Raw genomic sequence first — 21,385 nt, forward strand, 5'->3', positions numbered from 1 at the left:
TTTGTTGAGGTTGTTGTCGTTGTTTGGTTTTTGTTTTTAAATTTCCTTTGACTATTTTGAATTTGTTTTCAGCCATGTGCATTTGAAAGCATCGTAGCTAAAAGAGCTAATTTCCTACATTAATGTCAGGTTTGCTGAGTGGCATTCCTTAAGTGAAAAATAATATCCGCTATTTTCTTTAAATAAAATCCTTCTAGCTCAGGTTTGAGATATTCAAAACTCTGCCTCCTACCCCCCTCTTTTCCAACATTTACTATGTCACCTTGAAGCATTTGTGACCACATCTTTCCCATCTAGACGCAGTTGAGAGAGAGAGCAAAGACTTCTGATACAAACTGCAACCTATATGCCTCCTACCTGGAAGCTTTAGAACATACTTGATTCTTGTCATTAAAGCAAATCTTTTGTTGTTGTCTCCAGGGCACAGAAGCATTTTCATGGCATAATGGAGTACAAAGTACATTAAGCCTAACTCTACTTCTCACCCTCTTTTACTTTAAATAGGCAGAAAAGAACAATCTCAAACACATTTTCCCAACAAATAAAATACATATACGATTATGTTTAGAAGACGTTTATGCAGCATATAGTTAGACTGATTAATTAATGGACCTTTCGCCAATTGGCACAGTAAATATATATGTTCAATGTGCTTAATTAAAAAGAAGACAATAACATATTTTTACAGGTTAATTATCTGAGAAGAGTATTGTGCCAGCACACTTGATGCTACAGTATTTCATGTTTGACAGGTAATCTTCTTTCAATTATATTTACTGCTAAATGTTTCTTGGATCGAGCTATTAAATTATAAGGTCAAAAGTAAAATGATATGAAATTACAATGAAAAGGGACACATATCCCACTTTATGAGAATAGAAGTTCTAATTTCTTTTCAATGCTACTAGTAGTGACCACAGTACTAATTTGAGCCCTTACTATGAGCCACTGTGCCCATATACATTTAGTTCTTACCGTAGTTCTGCAAAGGGCATATAATAATCCACACTGTAAAGCTGAAGAAAGTGATTCTCATAGCTGAAAGTCACATAGCTGGTGAGTGGCAAAGTCTAGATTCAAACTTGGAGTCGTCTGACAATGCCCAGGTTGTTGACCACTATGTACACTGCTCAATTGTTGCACCAATAAAGAAGTGCTTGAAATAATTATAGATTTGCCTACCCTGAAACTGCAGTGATTTAAAGACATCAAAGTTGCCAGTTGCTTAACCACATCTACTTACAGTAAGAAATTACATTTTATTTCATTTCTCAAACAAGATTAATTCTGCAGGCCCATAGAAACTTGAGCACACAAATCCTACCTCCAAATGAAAGATGCTTGTTTTCCACTATTCAACAGATGGCCCTGTACAGAGGCAATAAATATATAGTAGAATTTTCATTCAAATAAATGAGAAGAGAGGTTTCTTCTTGTCCTGATTCAGTGCCCATCATTATGGATTATGATGGCTCTTCCCAAACTTTACTTCATTCACTCCACTCTTTCTACAAAACTCCAGTAATGGAATCCATCATTCAGATATATGTGCAAAGCGAAAGGACTGTATTAATACAGTTGCTGAAAGTCAAGTTGATAGAGCACAGGAAATACATCCTAATAAATGCAACATTAATGTTTGTGTGGGCCTTGGAGTGAGGGGTAGAAGAATTTTCAGTTTAATGGAATATTTTGCCTCTTGCTATGAAAGTGTGGCTTAATAGTCTTGTAATTGGTCATTTACAGAATCCTCCATCTCTGGGTTTCATGCTTTCTTTACTCTGCAGCTGTTGATTCCGTCTCTTGTTCTGGATGGAAGATAGCAACGAAGCCACTTCAAGGGGCTCAGCCTGCCTTTTTGTGTTATTGTTTAGATGAAGATATTTCCATTTATTAAAGCACACTATTTAAACATTTTTATCATGTTTCAAACTTGACTGTGTTCTGAAGGTATGAGCACAGGCAGACATAATGGGGGATGTTTTCCAGGAGAGAACATAGACCATACCCTTATCAAAGGAATTATCAGAATTTTCATGTATGGATTGAGAATCAAATTCTGGAGTTAGACCTGAATTTAAATTCATACTCACAACTTATTACCAGTCTCATCTTGATTAAATGGTTACCACACTTCTCATCAATTTCCTTATCTTTGAAAGCGGAATAAGAGAAGTATGCCTGGTGGAGTTACACATAAAGCTCATCTGATAGAATATTCATAAGGATTTTGCACAAAATATACATGGAAATATTTTAGCACCGAGTTTAGCATGCGATTCGTCTTCAATACATTTAAGAGCTATTATTTTATTATTATTATGCTATCATTAAATATCACTATTACTTAAATGTCATTATTGCTAAAATTGCTGTAAAACTACCGCAATAACCCATGATGAATTGCCCTCTTCTGTTTCCTTTGTTTAAATGGAAAATATATATATAAATCTAGACAGAGAACACTTTGGTGATCCTATTCAGTGGAGTGAGAATTTCCATGGCCCTGATTAAAACAAATCCTGAATTGCATGGACTTAAGATAGCAGAGAGGGGCTTCCCTGGTGGCGCAGTGGTTGAGAGTTCGTGACCCGATCCGGGAAGATCCCACATGCTGCGGAGCGGCTGGGCCTGTGAGCCATGGCTGCTGAGCCTGCGCATCCGGAGCCTGTGCTCCGCAACGGGAGAGGCTGCAATAGTGAGAGGCCCGCGTACCGCAAAGAAGAAAAAAAAGATGGCAGAGAGGCTAAGAGATTTGAAGTTAGACATCCCCAAGTGTGAATTCTACTGTGACCCTCTTCTAGCTCTAGAACCTTGAGGAAGTTACTTAAACTTTCTGAGCTTTACTACTAGTTTCCTCATCTGTATCTTTTTCAGGACTATTTATCAAGGATCTTCCTGTTCTCTATGCTTGGACGTATCAATGAATAAATCAGACAAGAGCCTTTGCCTGCTTGCTCCTTCTTGCACGCTTTCTCCCTCCTTACACTCTCGTGTGGAAACGGATGTTATAAATAAATTCTATGCTTTGTCACAAGTTGATGGACGCTACGGGATAAGGAAAAGGATGTGAAGCTCACTGAAGAGGCTTGGGTTGGGAGTGCTGGAGGAGTGTACAGGTAGGTTCTGATTTTAAATAGGGTAGTCAGGGTGGATTTTATAAGTTGACATTTGAGCAAAGACTTGAAGTGAGGGAGTTGTCAGAATGTATGATGGGGAGACCACTCGCTGGGAGCAAGAATAACCAGAATCCTCCATCTCTGCCAGAGTTTTCTGCCAAAACTCTAAGGCAGAAATATGCCGGGCAGCTTGGAGGAATATCAAGGAGGCCACCCTGGCTGACTTAGTCAGTGGGGAGGAAGAGACAGCAGGAGGGCTGGAGGTCGGCTATGTGATGGGATGGATTGGGTAAGTCCTGGGAGGCCATCACATGCATTGTGTCTTTTACTCTAAATGTAGGCAGCCAGGGGCAGGATTTTAGCCGAGGTGTGGCATGAACTGTCTCTTGTTTGAAAAGCACAACTCTATCTGTGGCCTTGAGGATGTGGGGAGAGAGTGGAGTCAGGGAGAATCTCGGGAGGCGACTACCGGATCCTCGGGGTCTATGTTGGTGGCCTGCACCAGGCTGCTAGCGGCTGGTAATTCTCAGAAGTGGCACATTGGGAAGGTTGTGACAGCATTTCGTGGTAGATTGAATGCAAGAATGGAAAGGAAGAGGGGGTCAAGGGTGAATTCGAGATTTAGGGTCTGGGGAACTGGAAAGGTGTGGTTACTGTCACCTAAGATGGAAAAAGTTTGGGGTAGAGCATGTTTGGGGGATTAAAGACCAGTTTTGGAGGTATAAGATTGGAGATGTTTTCGTGACGTCCAAGTAGAGATGCTGAGTACACAGTTGGATACACAAGTCTGCAGTTCTGAAGAAAGGTCTAAACTAGAGATACACTTTAATACAATGGAGATATTAAGAATAATTACATGGAAGCGCTATTTTAAAGATAAAATGAAGTAATGCAATTAGCACTCTGTCTTCTCAAAACATTTAATAACTGTTAGCTAAAATAATTACCTGAAATGAAAAAATACCTATAGTTTGTTTTGTTGTTTGCAGTAAAAGTGAATAAAATGTCACAATTATTTTAGTAGTATTTGTGACACAGTAGTTTTAGTTAAGACACCATGACTACAAACATTTACAATAAACCTTTCAGTCTCCTACTTTTCACTCTGATAGGGTACTTGGAACCATATTTTGTAAGGTTTAAGTTAGTTGTCATAGGGTACCTCTTTAATTAGAAGTAATTCTGAACTGTCTAGTTCCATGCAGTTTTATATACATATATGTATAATTATTATTTTATGATTTATCAAACTCAGTTGAAAATTTGCATCACTGATATACATTAGAATTTAAGCATTTACCCAGGTATTCAAGGAAAAAAATGTACTTGTCTTGTAATTTCCATAGGGGTACTTACTTTCACATCTTCCCTTCACTTTGCAATCGAAAACATGGCAGGGGAAATATTATCTTACTGGTCTTTGAGTTCCCCTTAGCTATCTGCAAGTCCTTAAACAGCCTTTGTGGCTTAACCAAAATTCTCTTCCATCTTCATTCCGCTAACAGATATTGGTCTAAGCATGTACTTATACTAAAAAATGCATGACCACGTTGTCTCTACACATCTATAATTTTATGTTAACACTATCATTATGTAAGCTATACTTTAATTGTAATTGTAACAGAGTTTATGTCAACACACATCCATTTCTAGTGTTCATCTGGTGTTCAAGGGGAGAGCAGCATCTCGTAAATGTTATCAAAATATAACATCTGAAGAATAGAACAGAGGGTAATTGTGTAATTCTGTATTCACTCTAATTAAGTTCAGTGGAGTTGGCATAATAGAATTAAGATGAAAAAAAAAAAAGACATCGAGGTACCATGGCTCCCTCTCCTAACACACCCTTTTCGTATCCGAGAGCAGAGGCTCAGCACCTTTCTGTACAGAAATGGAGACAGGAAGAGGCCAGAGGATGAATGACAGGCACGAATGAGGTGGAACTTTGAAGAGCAACATGGAAATGAAATACTTCTTTTGTATTTGGTAGGTGGGGAAAATGTACCAGCGTGTATGCCTACTGGGACCACGTTTTCCAGAACAGTTAAGCCCAGTGTCAACTATGCTGTCCCACCTTCCTCGTAAGTAGGAACGTACTGTTACTTGAATCTTTGCTTCCTGTTTCTTGATACCTGGTTGAGAAGATTATCACAGGACCTGCATCTTGTTAGCAAATACACTGTTTTGAAATGATTGACACTCACTGAAGAGTGGCAACTCCAAGCTTGCTCTCTCTTGATCTTGGACTATTTAAGTCTGGAGTGCAGGAGTGGGTTATGGGGAAAGACCATTGGAATTCTTATGTCTTCAGCATAATGGTTATAGCATAATGGTTAGGAGTGTAGGTGCTGGTTCAAATCTCTGCTTTCCACTTGCTAACCATATGAGCTTGGGCAATTTACCTGATTACCTGAACCTCAATACTCCTGCCTATAAAATGATGTTAATAATATTTCATCCCCATAGACTTGTTTTCAATGTTAAAATGAAGTCACTTACACCAAGCACTTAATACAATGCCTAGAGCATAGTAAAGTCTATTATTATTACTATTACTACTACTACTACTATTATTATTATTACTATCACGATGCCAGGTGCTATTTTTCCTATGCCTTATTCCATTATCTTCTGCCCTGTCCCCCCATTTCTGTCTTGTGACAAACCTACAAGGGTAGGTTTGTCACAGAGCATTTTCTTTCCCTAGTGTCTGACTCTTAGTCATCAAGGTGACTGGTCCACGACCCGGCATTCATTGCTGCTCATTGAAGCAACCCATTTTGAGAAGGGGAGTTGGATATTGATGCCAAGTTGGGTCAAGGAGAGAGAATTTTCTCTCTTCTGCACTCAGAGAGCTAAGTGAAATATTCAGCCCTCAGAAGGAGAATCAGGCAAAGGGCAACATGCTTAATTTCATACCTTAGTGATTAAGAACAAGTCAGACAGGCTGGATTTGAACTCATTTCCGTCATGTACTGACAACGGGATCTTAGGTGCTTTTGTAACCCGTCTGAGGCTCAGTCAACATCTGAAAGAGACGAATAACATTATCAGGACCTAGCGTATAGCCTCGTTGTAATAAGTGAGTAAATCCTTTTAAAACGTTCAGCACGTTGTTTGGCATATAAACACTTAATAAAATTTAGCTTCTTTGACTACTACCGCTGCTAATATTATTAAGTAGCTGAGCAGATCCGAGGCCCATTTTTTTCTTAGATTGCACATAATCATTTGGACAACCAGCTCACATTGATCAACCGTTGCTTATATATAAACCCCCATGAACCCAAAGGTGCTTTAACTCTCTCCCAGTCAGAGCCTGTTCTGGGGGCAGAAGCAACACCGGCACTACCCCCATCATCTTTGCCTTATTGTCACTACACTGGCCTGCCGTACTGAGCACTTTCTGTTTGCCAGGCACCAAATTTAGCCCTGCGTATGCACTATAGCATATAGTTCTCACACTCAGGTGGGAGACATTATCATCATCCCCAATTTTCAGATAAAGACGCCAAGGTGTTGGAAAGGTAAGAAACTTGACCCACAGCAAGAGATGGAGCCGGAGTATTCAAACCCTTCTCTCTGACCTCAAGAACCCTTAAATATTAGCATACTACTACATCCTGGTAAGAAAATCTGCTTCCAGCCACTCTGGTGAGAGTAGAAATGATTCTCAGTCCCCACATTCCTCTATTGCCCATGCCACCCTAGCCTCAGGACTAGGGGGGAAAGGAAGTGATCTCTTCAAAGAGCAGCCAAAGGGAACCTACTCCCTTCTGCCTTTTCGGAATCAACTAACCAATATTTTATTTCCTTCTTAAGAGTTCCCACATGTTCCTTTTGGTACTTAGCTTGGCCTTTTAGAATTCTGACATTCTGTGCATGGCTCATCCACTGTATTTCACGTTAATTTATTGAGGTCAAGTATAGGGTCTTACTCATCCTGAAGTCCAGTTATCCCCTGTCACATCTAACTCTGTTCTTTTCTTCTTGTAGGACATCTGCAGGTATTTATTTGAATTTTGTTGAATTGTTCTCATCAATAGTACATTAAAAGTTATACAGAAAGTGCTTTCTTATAAGGAAAACCATCTAAATAGATTTCTAGCTCTTTACTTTTTATAGCACTATTGTAGAGATTATAGATCTCCAGGTAATACTTTTTAGATTGAGTTCTTCATATCATCTTATTTTTACATATAATGATAAATCTGAATTTTCTCTATCAAACCTCCGAGACTTCACTGGCTTGTAACTTAGCTTGTTGATTATGTGTTGTTGACTTTTCCATTTACAATGATATTTGATCCTGGTAAGGATGGGGCTGGGTGGGAAGGTACATCTTAGGGCCATAAATTGGTTTTGTAGAGAACTAACATAAAGATCTAAAGTCTCATCATATTTCTGCAGAACTCATGAATCATTTTATTATAATTCCATTCATTCAGGGAGTATAAAACCATTTTCAAATTGTTATTCCTAATGTGTTCATCTTCTCTTCCTTAGTCGTAGTGAGAAGAGAGCAGGCTGAATGGAAGAAAGTCATTATGACCACTGGGGCCACTAGGGTAGGCATCAGTCCCAGAGTTTTGTTTTCATCTCTCCGCTATTAATATTGGCTAATGTCTTGAGTGCTTACTTGGTGCAAATTACTTAGCCGACCATGGCAAATGGATTGTGTCATTTCATCCCCTGATAGTCATACAATTAATGTATGTATTATTATGATATCCCATAATGCATACATGGAACAGAGCCTCAGAAGTAGTTATTTGCTCACGAAAATATGGTAGATGTGGAATTTGGACTCAGGTGTGATAGACTCCTAAATCACTCCTAGTGATTTTTACCACTAAATTAAAGTTGTATACCTCTGGAGAGTAGATAGTTTCTAAAATTTCCTCAGCTCTAACGTTTTATAATTAAATTTTTGTCTGATGGCAAGCTTAACAGTTAAGATGGGTAGGAAGGAATGCCAGCCTGTTGAATGGAATTTCCCTGAAATAAGCCTGTTTTATGACACCAGCTCACTCATTCATTCACTCAGCATGTATTGAATGTTTGCTCTGTGCAAAGGCATTTTAGGCATCACAGTGGAGTGAGCGCCCCTTCCATAGACTCTCCTGCAACACTCAGAGAAGTCTTGGACTGGTTTGCCTGTTATGGAATGGGGCTTGGTGATAGAAGCCTGGTTTGTCCTCCACTGATAAAACTAAGACATACTCATATGAGTTTATAGGCATCTTGAAGCCGTGGGATAGTAACACACATGAATCTTACCATTTTTGCCTGGGATTAATGATATAAAGGATTTGGATTTGGGTATGGAAAATGGGTGCAATTATGGGTGTGTTGGTTCTACATATATATGGACATCACGTGTCATCAACCTGCAGCTACCTGCCATTCCTCACTACTCCTTCTTTTCACAAACCAAACAAGTACCTTCTTATCTCTCCTGTGGATAAGCTCTTGACAGTGGCACTAGGGCCTCCCTCAATAAGTACATCATTGGCTAAACCAGTGGTTTCTCAGATATGCTCATTGAACAACCCTTAAGGTGGATTGACATTCCACTGCCTAGAATAGAATATGGTGTTCTTTAGAAATCGGGGGGAAAAAATAGGCCACCGGATGTACTTTCTTTAATTTAAATTGTGTGTGTGTGTATATATATATATATATATATATATATATATATATATATGAACAATTGTTATATATGTGTATGTATCCTTGTTCATATATATGAATGATTTAAAATTGAAGATATATATATACACACACACATATATATATGTATATTTAAATTTTGGCTTCTGTTAGCAAGTAGTAAATTAAATTATTAGCAGATCCATACTGCAGGGAAATAACCAATCAGATTTCATTCAATAGCTTGCTTTTTTGTAGATTTATGGTTATGATTTTATATCTGCAGGTATGTTTGCTGAAGAAAATATTTCTACCACTTTACACAAAATTAAATTCATTTAATACCAATGCGGCATGTCTCAAATGTCTTAATACAGTTTTAATCTTTAATCGCATCAGAAGTATGAAATTAGAAACATACCCCAAAATCATTTGAAGATATAATTACTTTCATTTCCCTTATACTTTTGAGACTTTTGAAAAATAAGTATTTAGTTGTACTTATCTGTTTCTGTCTCTCTAAGGGATAGCAAACACTGAAACACAATTCTTTTTAAAAGTCAATATTAAAAATATATTGTCCAAGATGATCAAAACTAAGGAAGTGGCAAAGAAATTCAAAAATTTAAACTTTCAAAGGGTACTTTTTTTGTGAATGTGTAGTACTTGTTCTTCTGAAGGAAGTAATCTCTTTAAAAATTTAATTAACTTATTTTTTATTGAAGTATACTTGGTTTACAGCGTTGTGTTAATTACTGCTGTACAGCAAAGTGACTCTGTTATACATATGTATATACATTCTTTTTCATATTCTTTTCCATTATGGTTTATCACAGGATATTGAATGTAGTTCCCTGTGCTATATAGTAGGACCTTGTTGTTTAGCCAATCTATATATACCAGTTTGCATCTGCTAATCCCAAACTCCCAGTTCATCCCTCTCCCACCTGCTTCCCCCTTGGCAGCCACCAGTCTATTCTCTATGTCTCTGATTCTGTTTCTGTTTCATAGATAGGTTCATTTGTGTCATATTTTAGATTCCACATATAAGTGGTATCATGGTATTTGTCTTTCTCTTTCTGACTTACTTTGCTTAGTATGATAATCTCTAGTTGCATCCATGTTGCTGCTGCAAATGGCATTATTTCATTCTTTTTTATGGCTGAGTAGTATTTCATTGTATATATGTACCACCTCGTCTTTATCTATTCATCTGTTGATGGACATTTAGGTTGTTTCCATGTCTTGGCTATTGTGAATATTGCTGCTGTGAAGATCAGGGTGAATGTGTCTTTTTGAATTATAGTTTGGTCTGGATATACGCCCAGGAGTGGGATTGCTGGATCATATGGTAGGTCTATTTTTAGTTTTCTGAGGAACCTCCATACTGTTTTCCACAGTGGCTGCACCAACTTACATTCCCACCAACAGTGTTGTAGGAGGGTTCCCTTTTCTCCACACCCTCTCCAGCATATGTTATTTGTAGACTTTTTAATGATGGCCATTCTGACTGGTGTGAGGTGGTACCTCATGGTAGTTTTGATTTACATTTCTTTAATAATTGGCAGTGTTGAGCATCTTTTCATGTGCCTATTGGCCATCTGTATTTCTTCTTTGGAGAAATGTCTCTTTAAGTCTTCTGCCTATTTTTTTTTGATTGGGTTGTTTGCTTTTATTGTCATCAAGTTGTATGAGCTGTTTGTATATTTTGGAAATTAAGCCCTTGCTGGTCGCATCATTTGCAAATATTTTCTCCCATTCTGTAGGTTGTCTTTTCATTTTGTTTATGGTTTCTTTTGCTGTGCAAAAGCTTGTAAGTTTGATTCGGTCCCCTTTGTTTATTTTCATTTTTATTTCTATTGTCTTGAGAGACTGACCTAAGAAAACATTGGTATGATTTATGTCAGAGAATATTTTGCCTCTGTTCTCTTCTAGACGTTTTATGGTGTCATGTCTTATGTTTAAGTCTTTAAGACATTTTGAGTTTATTTTTGTGTATGGTGAAAGGATGTGTTCTAACTTCACTGGTTTATATAAGGCTGTCGAACTTTACCAACACCACTTGCGGAAGAGCCTGTCTCTTTCCCATTATATATTCTTGCCTCCTTTGTCAAAGATTAATTGTCAAAGATTAACTGAGGTGTGTGGGTTTATTTCTGGGCTCTGTATTCTGTTCCATTGATCCATATGTCTGTTTTTGTGCCAATACCATGCTGTTTTGATTATGTGACTTTGGAGTACTGTCTGAGTCTGGGGTGGCTATGCCTCCAACGTTGTTCTTTTTCTTCAGGATTGCTTTGGCAATTCTGGGTCTTTTATGGTTCTGTATGAATTTTAGGATTATTTGTTCTAATTGCGTGAAAAATGTCATGGATAATTTGATAGGGATCGCATTAAATCTGTAGATTGCTTTGGGTAGTATGAGCATTTTAACAATGTTAATTCCTCCAACCCAAGAACATGAGATGTCTTTCCATTTCTTTGAATCATCTTCACTTTCCTTTATTAATGTCTTACAGTTCTCAGCGTATAAGTCTTTTGCCTTCTTGGTGAGGTTTATTCCTAAGTATTTTATTTTTGGGGTTGTGATTTTAAAAGGCATTGTTTTTTTACATTCCCTTTCCGATATTTCATTGTTGGTATAAAGAAATGCAACCAATTTCTGTATGTTAATCTTGTATTCTGCTACCTTGCTGAATTCGTTTATCAGTTGTAGTAGTTTTCATGTAGAGTCTTTAGGGTTTTCTATATATAGTATCATATCATCTGCATCTAATGACAATTTTACCTCTTCCTGAAGGAATTAATCTTGAAGTTCTACTAAGACTTTTGGGATACCTGTTTTAATGAGCCACTACTTCCTGCCTGAGATTGCACTATGCACCAGAGATTCTAGAATTAGCATAATAAAACTAATAATGCAAACAACAGCAACAAATCTTCACAAACCTTCCTTGTAAGGAAGTAAAGTCCACTGGAAAAACAGACAAGTGAAACACACATTCAAAATGGCAGTGATTCTCAAACATTTATGTGCTGAAAAATCATGACAAGCATGATAACCAGGGCAATTACTAGACCCCTTCTCCAGCTGGTCAGGTGTAAGGTCCTGTAACACTATTTTTGGTGAATGCCTCCAGGAGAGTCTGAGACAGATGTTCTCAGTTGTCGTCAACCTTTAGTGTGCATCAGATTTGCCTGAGAATATTGTTAAAACACAGATTGCTGGGCTCCAGTGCCAGGGTTCTAACCAGTTCCCAGGTGTGGCTGATATTGCTGGCCCAGGGACCACATTTTGAGAACCACCTTTCAAAACTCTGCAGTATGCGGTTGTGTGTGTTGTGAATGAGACGGGCCCAGAGAACCAAAGGAGGGCAAAGGGACTCTGCCCTAAATTAGTCAAAGGTAACAATAGCAGCTAGAATTGACTGACCCAAGAAAAAATTACAAGAACTTTACCTGCATTTGCTCATTTAATCCTTTCAGTAAGGTACATAGGTGCTACTTAGTGTTCCTCTTTTACAGGGGTGTCCAGAGAAGGTAACCACTTTGCCCATGTCCTAAACTGGTAAGTAACAGATTAAGAATTCAGGTCTAGGAAGTCTGATTCCAGAGCCCACACCTCTACCCTTTCTGCATGTAGAGAGGAGTAAAGGGTTGTCAGTGAAGCCTTCCTGGGGGCCCTGGCCTCTGAGTGTAGATAGAAGGATGAGTGGACATAAAGATCATTATTTGTGTGTGGTGGGGGTAGGGGAGGAAGTATGAGGGCTTCAAGAAGAGCCCACCCTCCCCATACATCTGCTATAAGCAAGTCTGATGATCAGGAGTCCGGAACATGAGTATGACTATGGGATACTGAGAAGGGTTCTAGAACCCTGAGGTTAGAGTTCTGGATCAGTTAGTAGGTAACAGAAAGTGAATGAGTGATTTACCTTACTTTCCACGGGTAGCAGGAAGTTTGGAGATAGTCCCTCTAGCGTTAGTCCAGCTGCTGAAGGGCATCACCAGGGGACTGGGTTGCTTCGCTCTTCCAGCTTCCACATCTCTAGCACGTCCACATAGCTTCAAAGTGACCCCAGAATCTCCAATAGTGTTCCAACAATTTGGGCAGGAAGAAAGAAAAGGAAAAAAAAAAAGAAAGTAAGAAAAAAAAGGCAGTGTCTAACTCAGAGAGCAAATTTTTTACCACAGATGGTCAGCAGACTTGCACTTAGATCTCATCAGCTCGGATTTTAAACTGGCCACCTTAGCCTTAAGGATAATGGGGTCTCCTAAACCAGGGCTCTGATAGTAAGGAATAAGGAGAGAGTGGTACTGATTAGCAGTGCCTGCTGTCCCAAACAAATATTATCCCCAAACTATTTTTTTTTATCCTATATTTTACTTTAAAGAATGGAGGGGAAACATTATGTATCTGTAAATAGCCTTTTAGAAAGGGTACAATTATATAGTTATACAACCCCCTGGAGGGCTCCTTTCTTCTAAAATCTCTTTAAAAACTGTTCAAGGTTAAGGACATTTTTATCTTAATTTAGTAACTCGCAGTCGATCATCTTGGAATGACATCCTCTCTCTGCAGATGTTCTGTCAGGCTTTAGAAAATTCTAGAAGTGGACAGAGAAGTGTTATGGTACGTGTATTTGCAATATGCACGTCTTTGAAATGAAATCCATTTAGGGACCAAAAGGCATTTCGTGTCTTTGCTATACATTTTCACATATATGCCTTTCCAGAATTCCTTTGAGCAAATCTGTTAGATGTAACCCATCCGTTTCTCCCATCTGAATTCTTTATTACTAAACATTCTTCAGTATGCTCTCACTCCCCTCTGTCAAAGGCGTTTCTCTGGGTCCTCACCCTTCTCATCTCATATGTGAATGCGTATCTTAAACTGAAGCAACAGTCTGCTATGACTTCTCCATCACTTGAAGAACCCGTCTTTGTGGGAAAAAAAGTAGACTTACTAACTTAGAAGGTAAAATGCACGCAATGTTTCTGAGAATTAAAAACTAAGATAAAAACATAAGCAATGGAAAAAACTTCCAGTGGATCCTTTTCAAAGACTTTATTTTACAGAGAAGGCAACTGAGGTTTAAAGAAAAAATGCGTTAGTTAAACACTAAATAATAAACCTTAAACCTCAGTGGAGCAACACATGGACAGTTCATTTCTCACTCACTCAGGAGTGTAGTATGGACTTTGGTGGTCTGAGGGTCAGTTTTCTGCTCAGTTATTCAGGGACCCACCACCTTCATCAAGTGGCTCTACGTTTGTCCTAAAAAGGAAAGGAGAGAGGAAGCTGCAAGCTACAATTATCAACTCGTTATCCTTCAGACATAAACTCTTCAGGTCACCTCTGGTCACGTTCTTTGGGATAGAACCATACCCAGATGCAAGCAGAGATGGAGAATGTTGTTCCTATCTTGGTCCTAGTGATGCCTCTACAGGCTGGAGGAGCTAATTAAAGTGTAGTCAACAGCTCGTTGTTTCTGCCACAATGAGTGATTAGCCTAAGACTGTGGATTAATTATGTGTGTGTGTCACATATACATATAATACACACAAACATATATATGTGTGTGTATATATACATTTTTTAGCATGAGTTGACACATGGGGCTTCTGCCGTATCAAAAGAGTACAAACTGCCTCTTGTTGCTTTTTCTTAATTGAAGTTGACTACTACTATCTATTTCCCTTCATTTTGCTACCTCCCCCCCGCCTTTCAGTATTATATGAAAATTCTGAAAGAAAGAATTTCAAAGTTTCCAGTGCTTTTAAAGGTAATAGAATACTCAGACCTTAACAATTTTCCTGTGTGAAACTTTTGCCAGACTAAAATAGTTAACTTATGAAAAGTAAATTTAGATTGATACAAAAGAGAAAATAAGCTGATTTTTTTTTTTTACACAAATGCCCTGAGTCAGGGTGGAAAATAAATGGAAAAGTGGAGGAATTTAGATCCTTTTGTTGTAAATTTAAATATTTTTAATTGTAAAAATAATACAGGCTCATTGCAGAAACTCCAAAATTGAAAGGATTTAAAGAAAAAAGGAAGAATAACTCAAAATCCCATTTCTGATAAATCATCTCTGTAACATTTTTGAGGGTATCTTTGGAAACTTTTTTGTGACGGGGTGCATATAAATACAATGCAAGTGTAAAATACCTTTAATTATTATATCAAACTACAAAACAGTTCTATAACATTTTTATTTAGTAATATAAGTATGATTACTCATCACCTAATAAAAATCTGCAGCATCATTTTTAATGGTTGAACAGCATTCTATTATTTATTTAACCAGTCCCTACTGTTCAACATTTAGATTATTCCTGTTTTGCTTTGCTAAGCAATGAGACAAGCATCCTTGTTCATGTCTTTGAGCATTTGTTTATTTCCTTAGAATGGACTTCTAGAACTTGAATGGCTGGTTGTCAGTTCTGGTACATACTGACATATTGTCTTCCAGAAAGGTTACCGTGCTTTTTATTTCTACCAAGAATTTAACATCCAGTGTGGTTTCTTACACACACTCATCAGTACCAGTATTATCAATATCAATACCGGTATTATCAAGTTTTTTAAAACTTTGTCATTCTAGTCAGTAAAATATGACACCTGAATTATTTTATTTGTATTTCTTTGATTAATAATAGCAAGGTTGAACATATTTTCATATCTTTATTGGCTGTTCATACTTTTTAGTTTGTGACTTTATGACATCCATTTTTCATCGATGTATAACAGCCTTTTATATATCAATGTGTTTATTTTGTTTGTTGTAAATGCAATTTTTTCTCTTCATTTATTAATTTTTATTTTGTGTGTGTTGAACTTCTTTAATACTGTCAAGTCTATTCAAAAACCCTTTAATGAACACAACAAATGTGGAAAATCAGTCATTCTCCTGCATTTTGTAATCAATTTATTTCCTTTTGGACAGTACAGAAATGTAAGTTCTTATTTCATCTTATGGTTGGAAAGAATCTATTCCCTCGGAAAGGGATTATAGTCTCCATGATGCAGTAATGGGAGATTTTATAGGGTAGGCAGGGTCTACAGAAGAAAAAACCCTAAATCACACTCCATTGGTGGTTGCCTTATTTATAAAAATGGCATTTGAGGTTGTGTGACTGCCATCAGGTAAGCAAAATTAATTTTTAGCATGAAGTACTCCTATCAGCAAGAACAGCCTAGGATAGGCTAGCAGTAAGAAGTGAGGGGTTATGGGATTGGGGCATAGCCTCTGTTTCCTCCAATGCAGCTGGAAATTTAAACTCTGGGGCTCCTGCTTGATCCAATCAGCCCAGGTAGTATGTGTTGCCAGGTAGGGTGAATAGACTCAGAAGTACAAGAGCTCATCCTTGGTCCCCTCTGGAAATGAGCAGAGAATACTGTGTCAAGCAGAGGTGATCAGTCCATGGTCTGGAGACTTGGATCTCCTCACATAGTCCTTAAAGTCAGGGTGAGACAAAATGCCAATACAAATTATATTGATGACAGTATCAATGAGGTGACATTGAGTCCTTTGACCCAACGTGTGTCTGCAGCGTGCCATCCATTAGTAAATGGGCAAAGCCATTTGACAGATCTATCTGATACAATGAATGAATCTGACACTCATATTTTGAAAAACTGAAACTGTATCCATTTGTCAAGAACAGTGGCTACTTGTTCTGCTTTATTCCCCCTGGTAGAACTAGGTAACATTGCAGGCAGTAAGACGTTCCGGCATTTCACCCTGGAGTAGCGCCAAAACTGAAGAAGCTGTCTTATCGGTAGTTAGCTCCTTGTCACCAAGAATGTTAAAGTAGATTTGTATGATTAGCAAATTAAAGAGACTGTAGTGCCTACCACTACTGTATTCACTAAGGCACCCAAGTTATTCTAAAGAAATCCTAATAATACATTAGGACCGTTCTGAATATTTTTATTTGATTAGCCGTAATCTTCTAGTTATAACATCCATCACCATTTTGACCACTGAAACTTGGCCTTCTTTTCTTACAGCCTAGCCCTGTGGTCTTGGGCTAATCACTAACCTGCTTAGATACAATTTTCTTCTCTATGAAATAGAAACAATATTATATACTTTGAAGGACTGCAGGAAGATGAGCTGTAATGTTTATCAAGTGCCTAGTAAGTAGCCTGGCCCATAACAAATACTTGGCTAATTGTAGATGTTAGTTTCATTTTTAGTTTTATTTCCAAACATTGCTCTTTACTTTTGGAACTCTAAAATTTGTTTTGAGAGTGGAGGACTTGTTGTTTGGATTCCTCCAACACTCTCTGTATATTCTGTACTTCTATCCCTACATCATTTATATTAATGGAATAAATGATCTTTGGTCTGGTGATTCCAAGGTGACGAGGAGCTAAGTGGAGGTTCAGTATACACCTGGAAGTATGGATTTTCATGCCCAGTGCAAATGTGGGAAAGGCATTATTCCCACATTATAAAGGGGGTAAAGACCTCCAACTTGAGGAGACTCTGGGTTGAGAGATGAGAGATTTACAGGTACTGTGTTTATCCTACAGGGTACCACAGGGGCTTTTATGTTCTGTAGCAAGAATTTGCACCTTATACCCTTGTAGTTAGATGTAAAGCATACCACATAACTAATATCTAGTAAGCATTAGAGTTAGAATAAATACCATTTATTTAACGTTTCCTTTGTGTTAAGCATTTTACAGTTACAACATATGGATGGATACTATATTGTAATGGTTAAGAGTGTAGTTTTTTGAGCTGGATAATCCTGGATTGGAGTCTCATCTTTATTACCTCTTTTTTTTCTGTTTTATTGAGGTATAATTGACAAAATTGTAAGATAGTCAAAGAGTATATCATGATGATTTGATATACATATCTGTTGTAAAAGGATCCTTCCCATCACGTTAATTAATACATCTAACAGCTCATGACACCTTTTTCCTTTTTTTTCTTTTTTTGGTGAGAACACTTAAGTTCTATTCTCTCAGAAAATGTTAGTTATACAATACAGTATTATTGACTGTAGTAACTATGTTATACAGTAGATCCTCAGACCTTATTCATCCTGCAGCTGAAAGTTTGTACCCTTTTACCAGTCTTCCCCCTTTTCCCCACCCACACCCCAGCCCCTGGCAACCAGTTTTCTACTCTGTTTCTATGAGTGTGGCTTTTTTTCTTTTTAGATTCCCTATATAAATGATATCATTCGTATTTATCCTGTCTGACTTATTTCATCAGCATAATGCACTCCTGTTTCATCTATATTGTCACAAATGAAAGGATCTCCTTCATTTTTTTTAAGGCTGAATAATATTCCATTACCTCTTAAATGAGTGACTTTTGGTACATTGTTTACACTTTCTAAGCCTCAGGGTTTCTTTTCTTCTGTAAAAAAAAAAAAAAATATATATATATATATATATATATATATATACACACTAACAGGTTATTTTCTGATATGTGGAATGTTTGTTGAATCAACAAATAATTAGTTGAGATCATAAATGTGACACTTAGCACTGTATTAACATTTATTAATACTCTCCCTGTTAATTTCTACAATAAATTGTATAATAAGTAACAATAATAATAGTACTACTAGTAGTTTTAGAAAATGCATAGGATGTGCCAGGCATCATATACTGTACTACCCTCCTTCATGTGTACCACAGGTTACATGTGGATATCATCTTCCACGTTGTTTCCTTTAAAGAAAATTGAAGCTCAGCAAGATTGAGTAGCTTGCTCCAGATGTGAACTCAGGTCTGAATCACTCCACATATAGGTTCTTAATGACTCCGTGTCTTTAATTCCACATCTGCATTTGTTTGTTGTTGTTGTTTTTAACTTTCCAAGCATCTGATCTGAAATTCCTTTCTCTTTGGGGAATTTTCCACTTTGTGGGTCTTGGTGTGAAACAGAGCCTTCCTCTCGTTATACAAGGTGAACATGTCAGATACACTGTTTACTCACATGCTCAGTCTCCCTTACAGATGGAAAACAGTCGGGCGACCTCAGGTTGGCCAACTGCACCCCTCTCTTGGATTTTGAATTACAAATAAATGATGTAAAGAAGCAAGGCCAGCAGTGCTGGGTCAACCTCCTGTTTCCTGTTCCTGCTTGGTAGCAAGGCCAGCTAGGACTTATAACATCACTTTGGCCTGATCCTATAATTGCAATAGCATAGCCTTGGCTTTCGGTTGTTTAGTCTGCTTCTAGTTACTGAGACCTAACCATAAACTTCCAAAAGTTTCCTTTTCTGCTCAAATTAGCCGTATCTGGTTCCTGATGATTACAAATAAGACCTTTCCTGATATACAATGGTGACCTACTTATCCAGGCAGATGTAACATCGTCCTGGCAGGGACAGAGGGCAGGCAAGTTCCTTGAACAGCTGAACAAGAAGAAAAAGACCTAAGAAGCAAGAATTGAAGCCAGTTCTGCTTGTGTTATAATTCTACCCGCAGCTGCCTCTGTTTCACAGACCACATGCTAAGGACCATGTCCCTTCCCCTGTAACAGACGAGCAAAGTAGACCCAGGCCTTCCAACCCAGAGACCAGCTGAGCTGTACCGTGGACAATCTAGGATGTGAAAGACTTCACTCAATGTCTTTGTCACTTGACACATTGTTCCTCTCTTTGGGAAGTAGCTTCTTTGTGTGACAAGAATATGCTAAACCAACACTTAAGTGGACAGAGGTGAAAGATGCCAAAATTAGCTACAGAAAAAAAGGCGTAAAGACTTGTATTTTCTGTTATTTGAAGGTGTTAAGACCCCACATAGAATATGAGTCCTTTAAAGGAAAGTTGTGAATGGCCCAGGGAATGTTGAATTTCCATGTGGCAATATGTTCTTGATCAGTCATGATGATGATGATGATGGTAGCATCAGTAGCATTTATCAGTGTTTCCTGGGTGAGAGGCACTTTATCCTAATGACCTTTTATCCCCATGACGACCCTGTGAAGTAGGAAATACTGTTTCAGCATCTCCAGGGTTTTTCTTTTTCTTTTTTTTTCCATCAGGAATTTACCCTAGATCACAGTTGGGTGGTAGAACGACCAGAACTGGACGCTAGCCTTTCCTGAATTCCCAGCGTGTGATCTTAGCAGTTGTATTGCCTGATGCAGAGCCATGTAAATGTTGCCAAAGCAATGAAACGTGTACCTATTTCTAACAGATTCTAACTCAGAAGCTCTGGGGTTAAGTGCAGAGCAGTTGAGTGTGATTGTCTTTACAGACAGTAGATAACTTAAGAGAAGTTGTTTAAAAGTATATTTGCATATTGCACTACACTGTCATATCTGTGATTGGTTAGCTATTGAGTAACTAACACAAATCCCAATCCCATCTCTAATCTCATTCATCTCTTGTATGATATTTGACCTAATTGAGGCAGGTTTTTTTTGTTCTTTCCCACAAACACACATCGAACATCCAAAACATGCTTACCATTTGTGAGCATATTCTCTTAGTTATTTAGGAGTTGAGTAAGAGTGAGAGAGAAGGGCTTCCCTGGTGGCGCAGTGGTTGAGTGCTCTGCCTGCCGATGCAGGGGACGCGGGTTCGTGCCCCGGTCCGGGAAGATCCCACATGCCGCAGAGCGGCTGGGCCCGTGAGCCATGGCCACTGAGCTTGCGCGTCCGGAGCCTGTGCTCCGCAACGGGAGAGGCCACAACAGTGAGAGGCCCGCGGACCGCAAAAAAAAAAAAAAGAGTGAGAGAGAAAAAGACACATAAATATGAAATACGGTCATCATTTTTTTAATATCCTTTATGTTGTTAATCCCTCTTAGCATTTACTGCCATTCACTCATTTGTATTATTTAGGGTATAGCAGTTTATTCACACAGCATTTTTACATATGGCTTATCATTTGTATTCTATTTTAATAACACTAATAATTATAGACTATTGACAAACTCATCAGACCCTACATATTCATTTCAAAATCATGAAAATAAGGTGGAAAATGAGGTGTAAAGTGGAAAACCTATGTGTATGTTTTCATTGGTGGAATGAGGAGCTACCTGAATACCACTCCTTTAGCTTTTCCTTCAAATGGTGCACTTTTTCCTCCATGCATAGGAGTCCCTTCCATTAGGTCAACAGTAGTCTTGAGGGCAAACCTCAGAAGTAGAAACAGGAGAACTTTTCAGTTATGGTAAAATCAAACATATTTTTCTTCAGTAGTGAAAAAAAAATTCTTCATGAGAAGTTCAACCACCGTGAGTTCCATGGTGAAAAACTTTCCACTTATAGATGCAACTTCCCCCAGAATTCTGAGAAATGTCGGTAGTAGAGAGGGGTGTTGCATACACCTGTTTCATTTCCCTCTGACTTTTCCTTCTCCTTTCTCTATTGACATTAAAATCTATAGTGAAAGCACATAGTAAGCAGTCTAGGACAATTGATATGACATTTGATCTAAATCTCCAAAGCCTATTTTAGATGGGGATGCTATGAGAGTCACAGGAGGGGAAAAAATCTAGAATTATTCTTATGTGATCAAATGTGCTAAAATAACAAAAGCAAATCTTATTTCTAGCTAATAAAATCACATTCCTTATATGATGTCATATTATGGCAGAAAAGAAATATATGCGTCTATTTTCT

General features: G+C 38.0%; 1 protein-coding gene across 1 annotated transcript in view; it reads left to right on the plus strand.

The window, feature by feature from the left end:
• The window catches only part of LOC309829215 (uncharacterized protein), a 108,895-nt gene that overhangs the window by 1,583 nt on the left and 85,927 nt on the right, over positions 1–21,385 (plus strand). Inside the window, exon 2 of the mRNA XM_082665013.1 lies at positions 5,110–5,200. Coding sequence (XP_082521139.1) covers positions 5,133–5,200 — 68 coding nt within the window. The 5' untranslated portion in view covers positions 5,110–5,132. The remainder of the gene's footprint in view (positions 1–5,109; positions 5,201–21,385) is intronic.

The sequence above is a fragment of the Grampus griseus genome (assembly GCF_964374135.1).
Source record: "Grampus griseus genome assembly, chromosome: 11".
Lineage (NCBI taxonomy): Eukaryota > Metazoa > Chordata > Mammalia > Artiodactyla > Delphinidae > Grampus > Grampus griseus.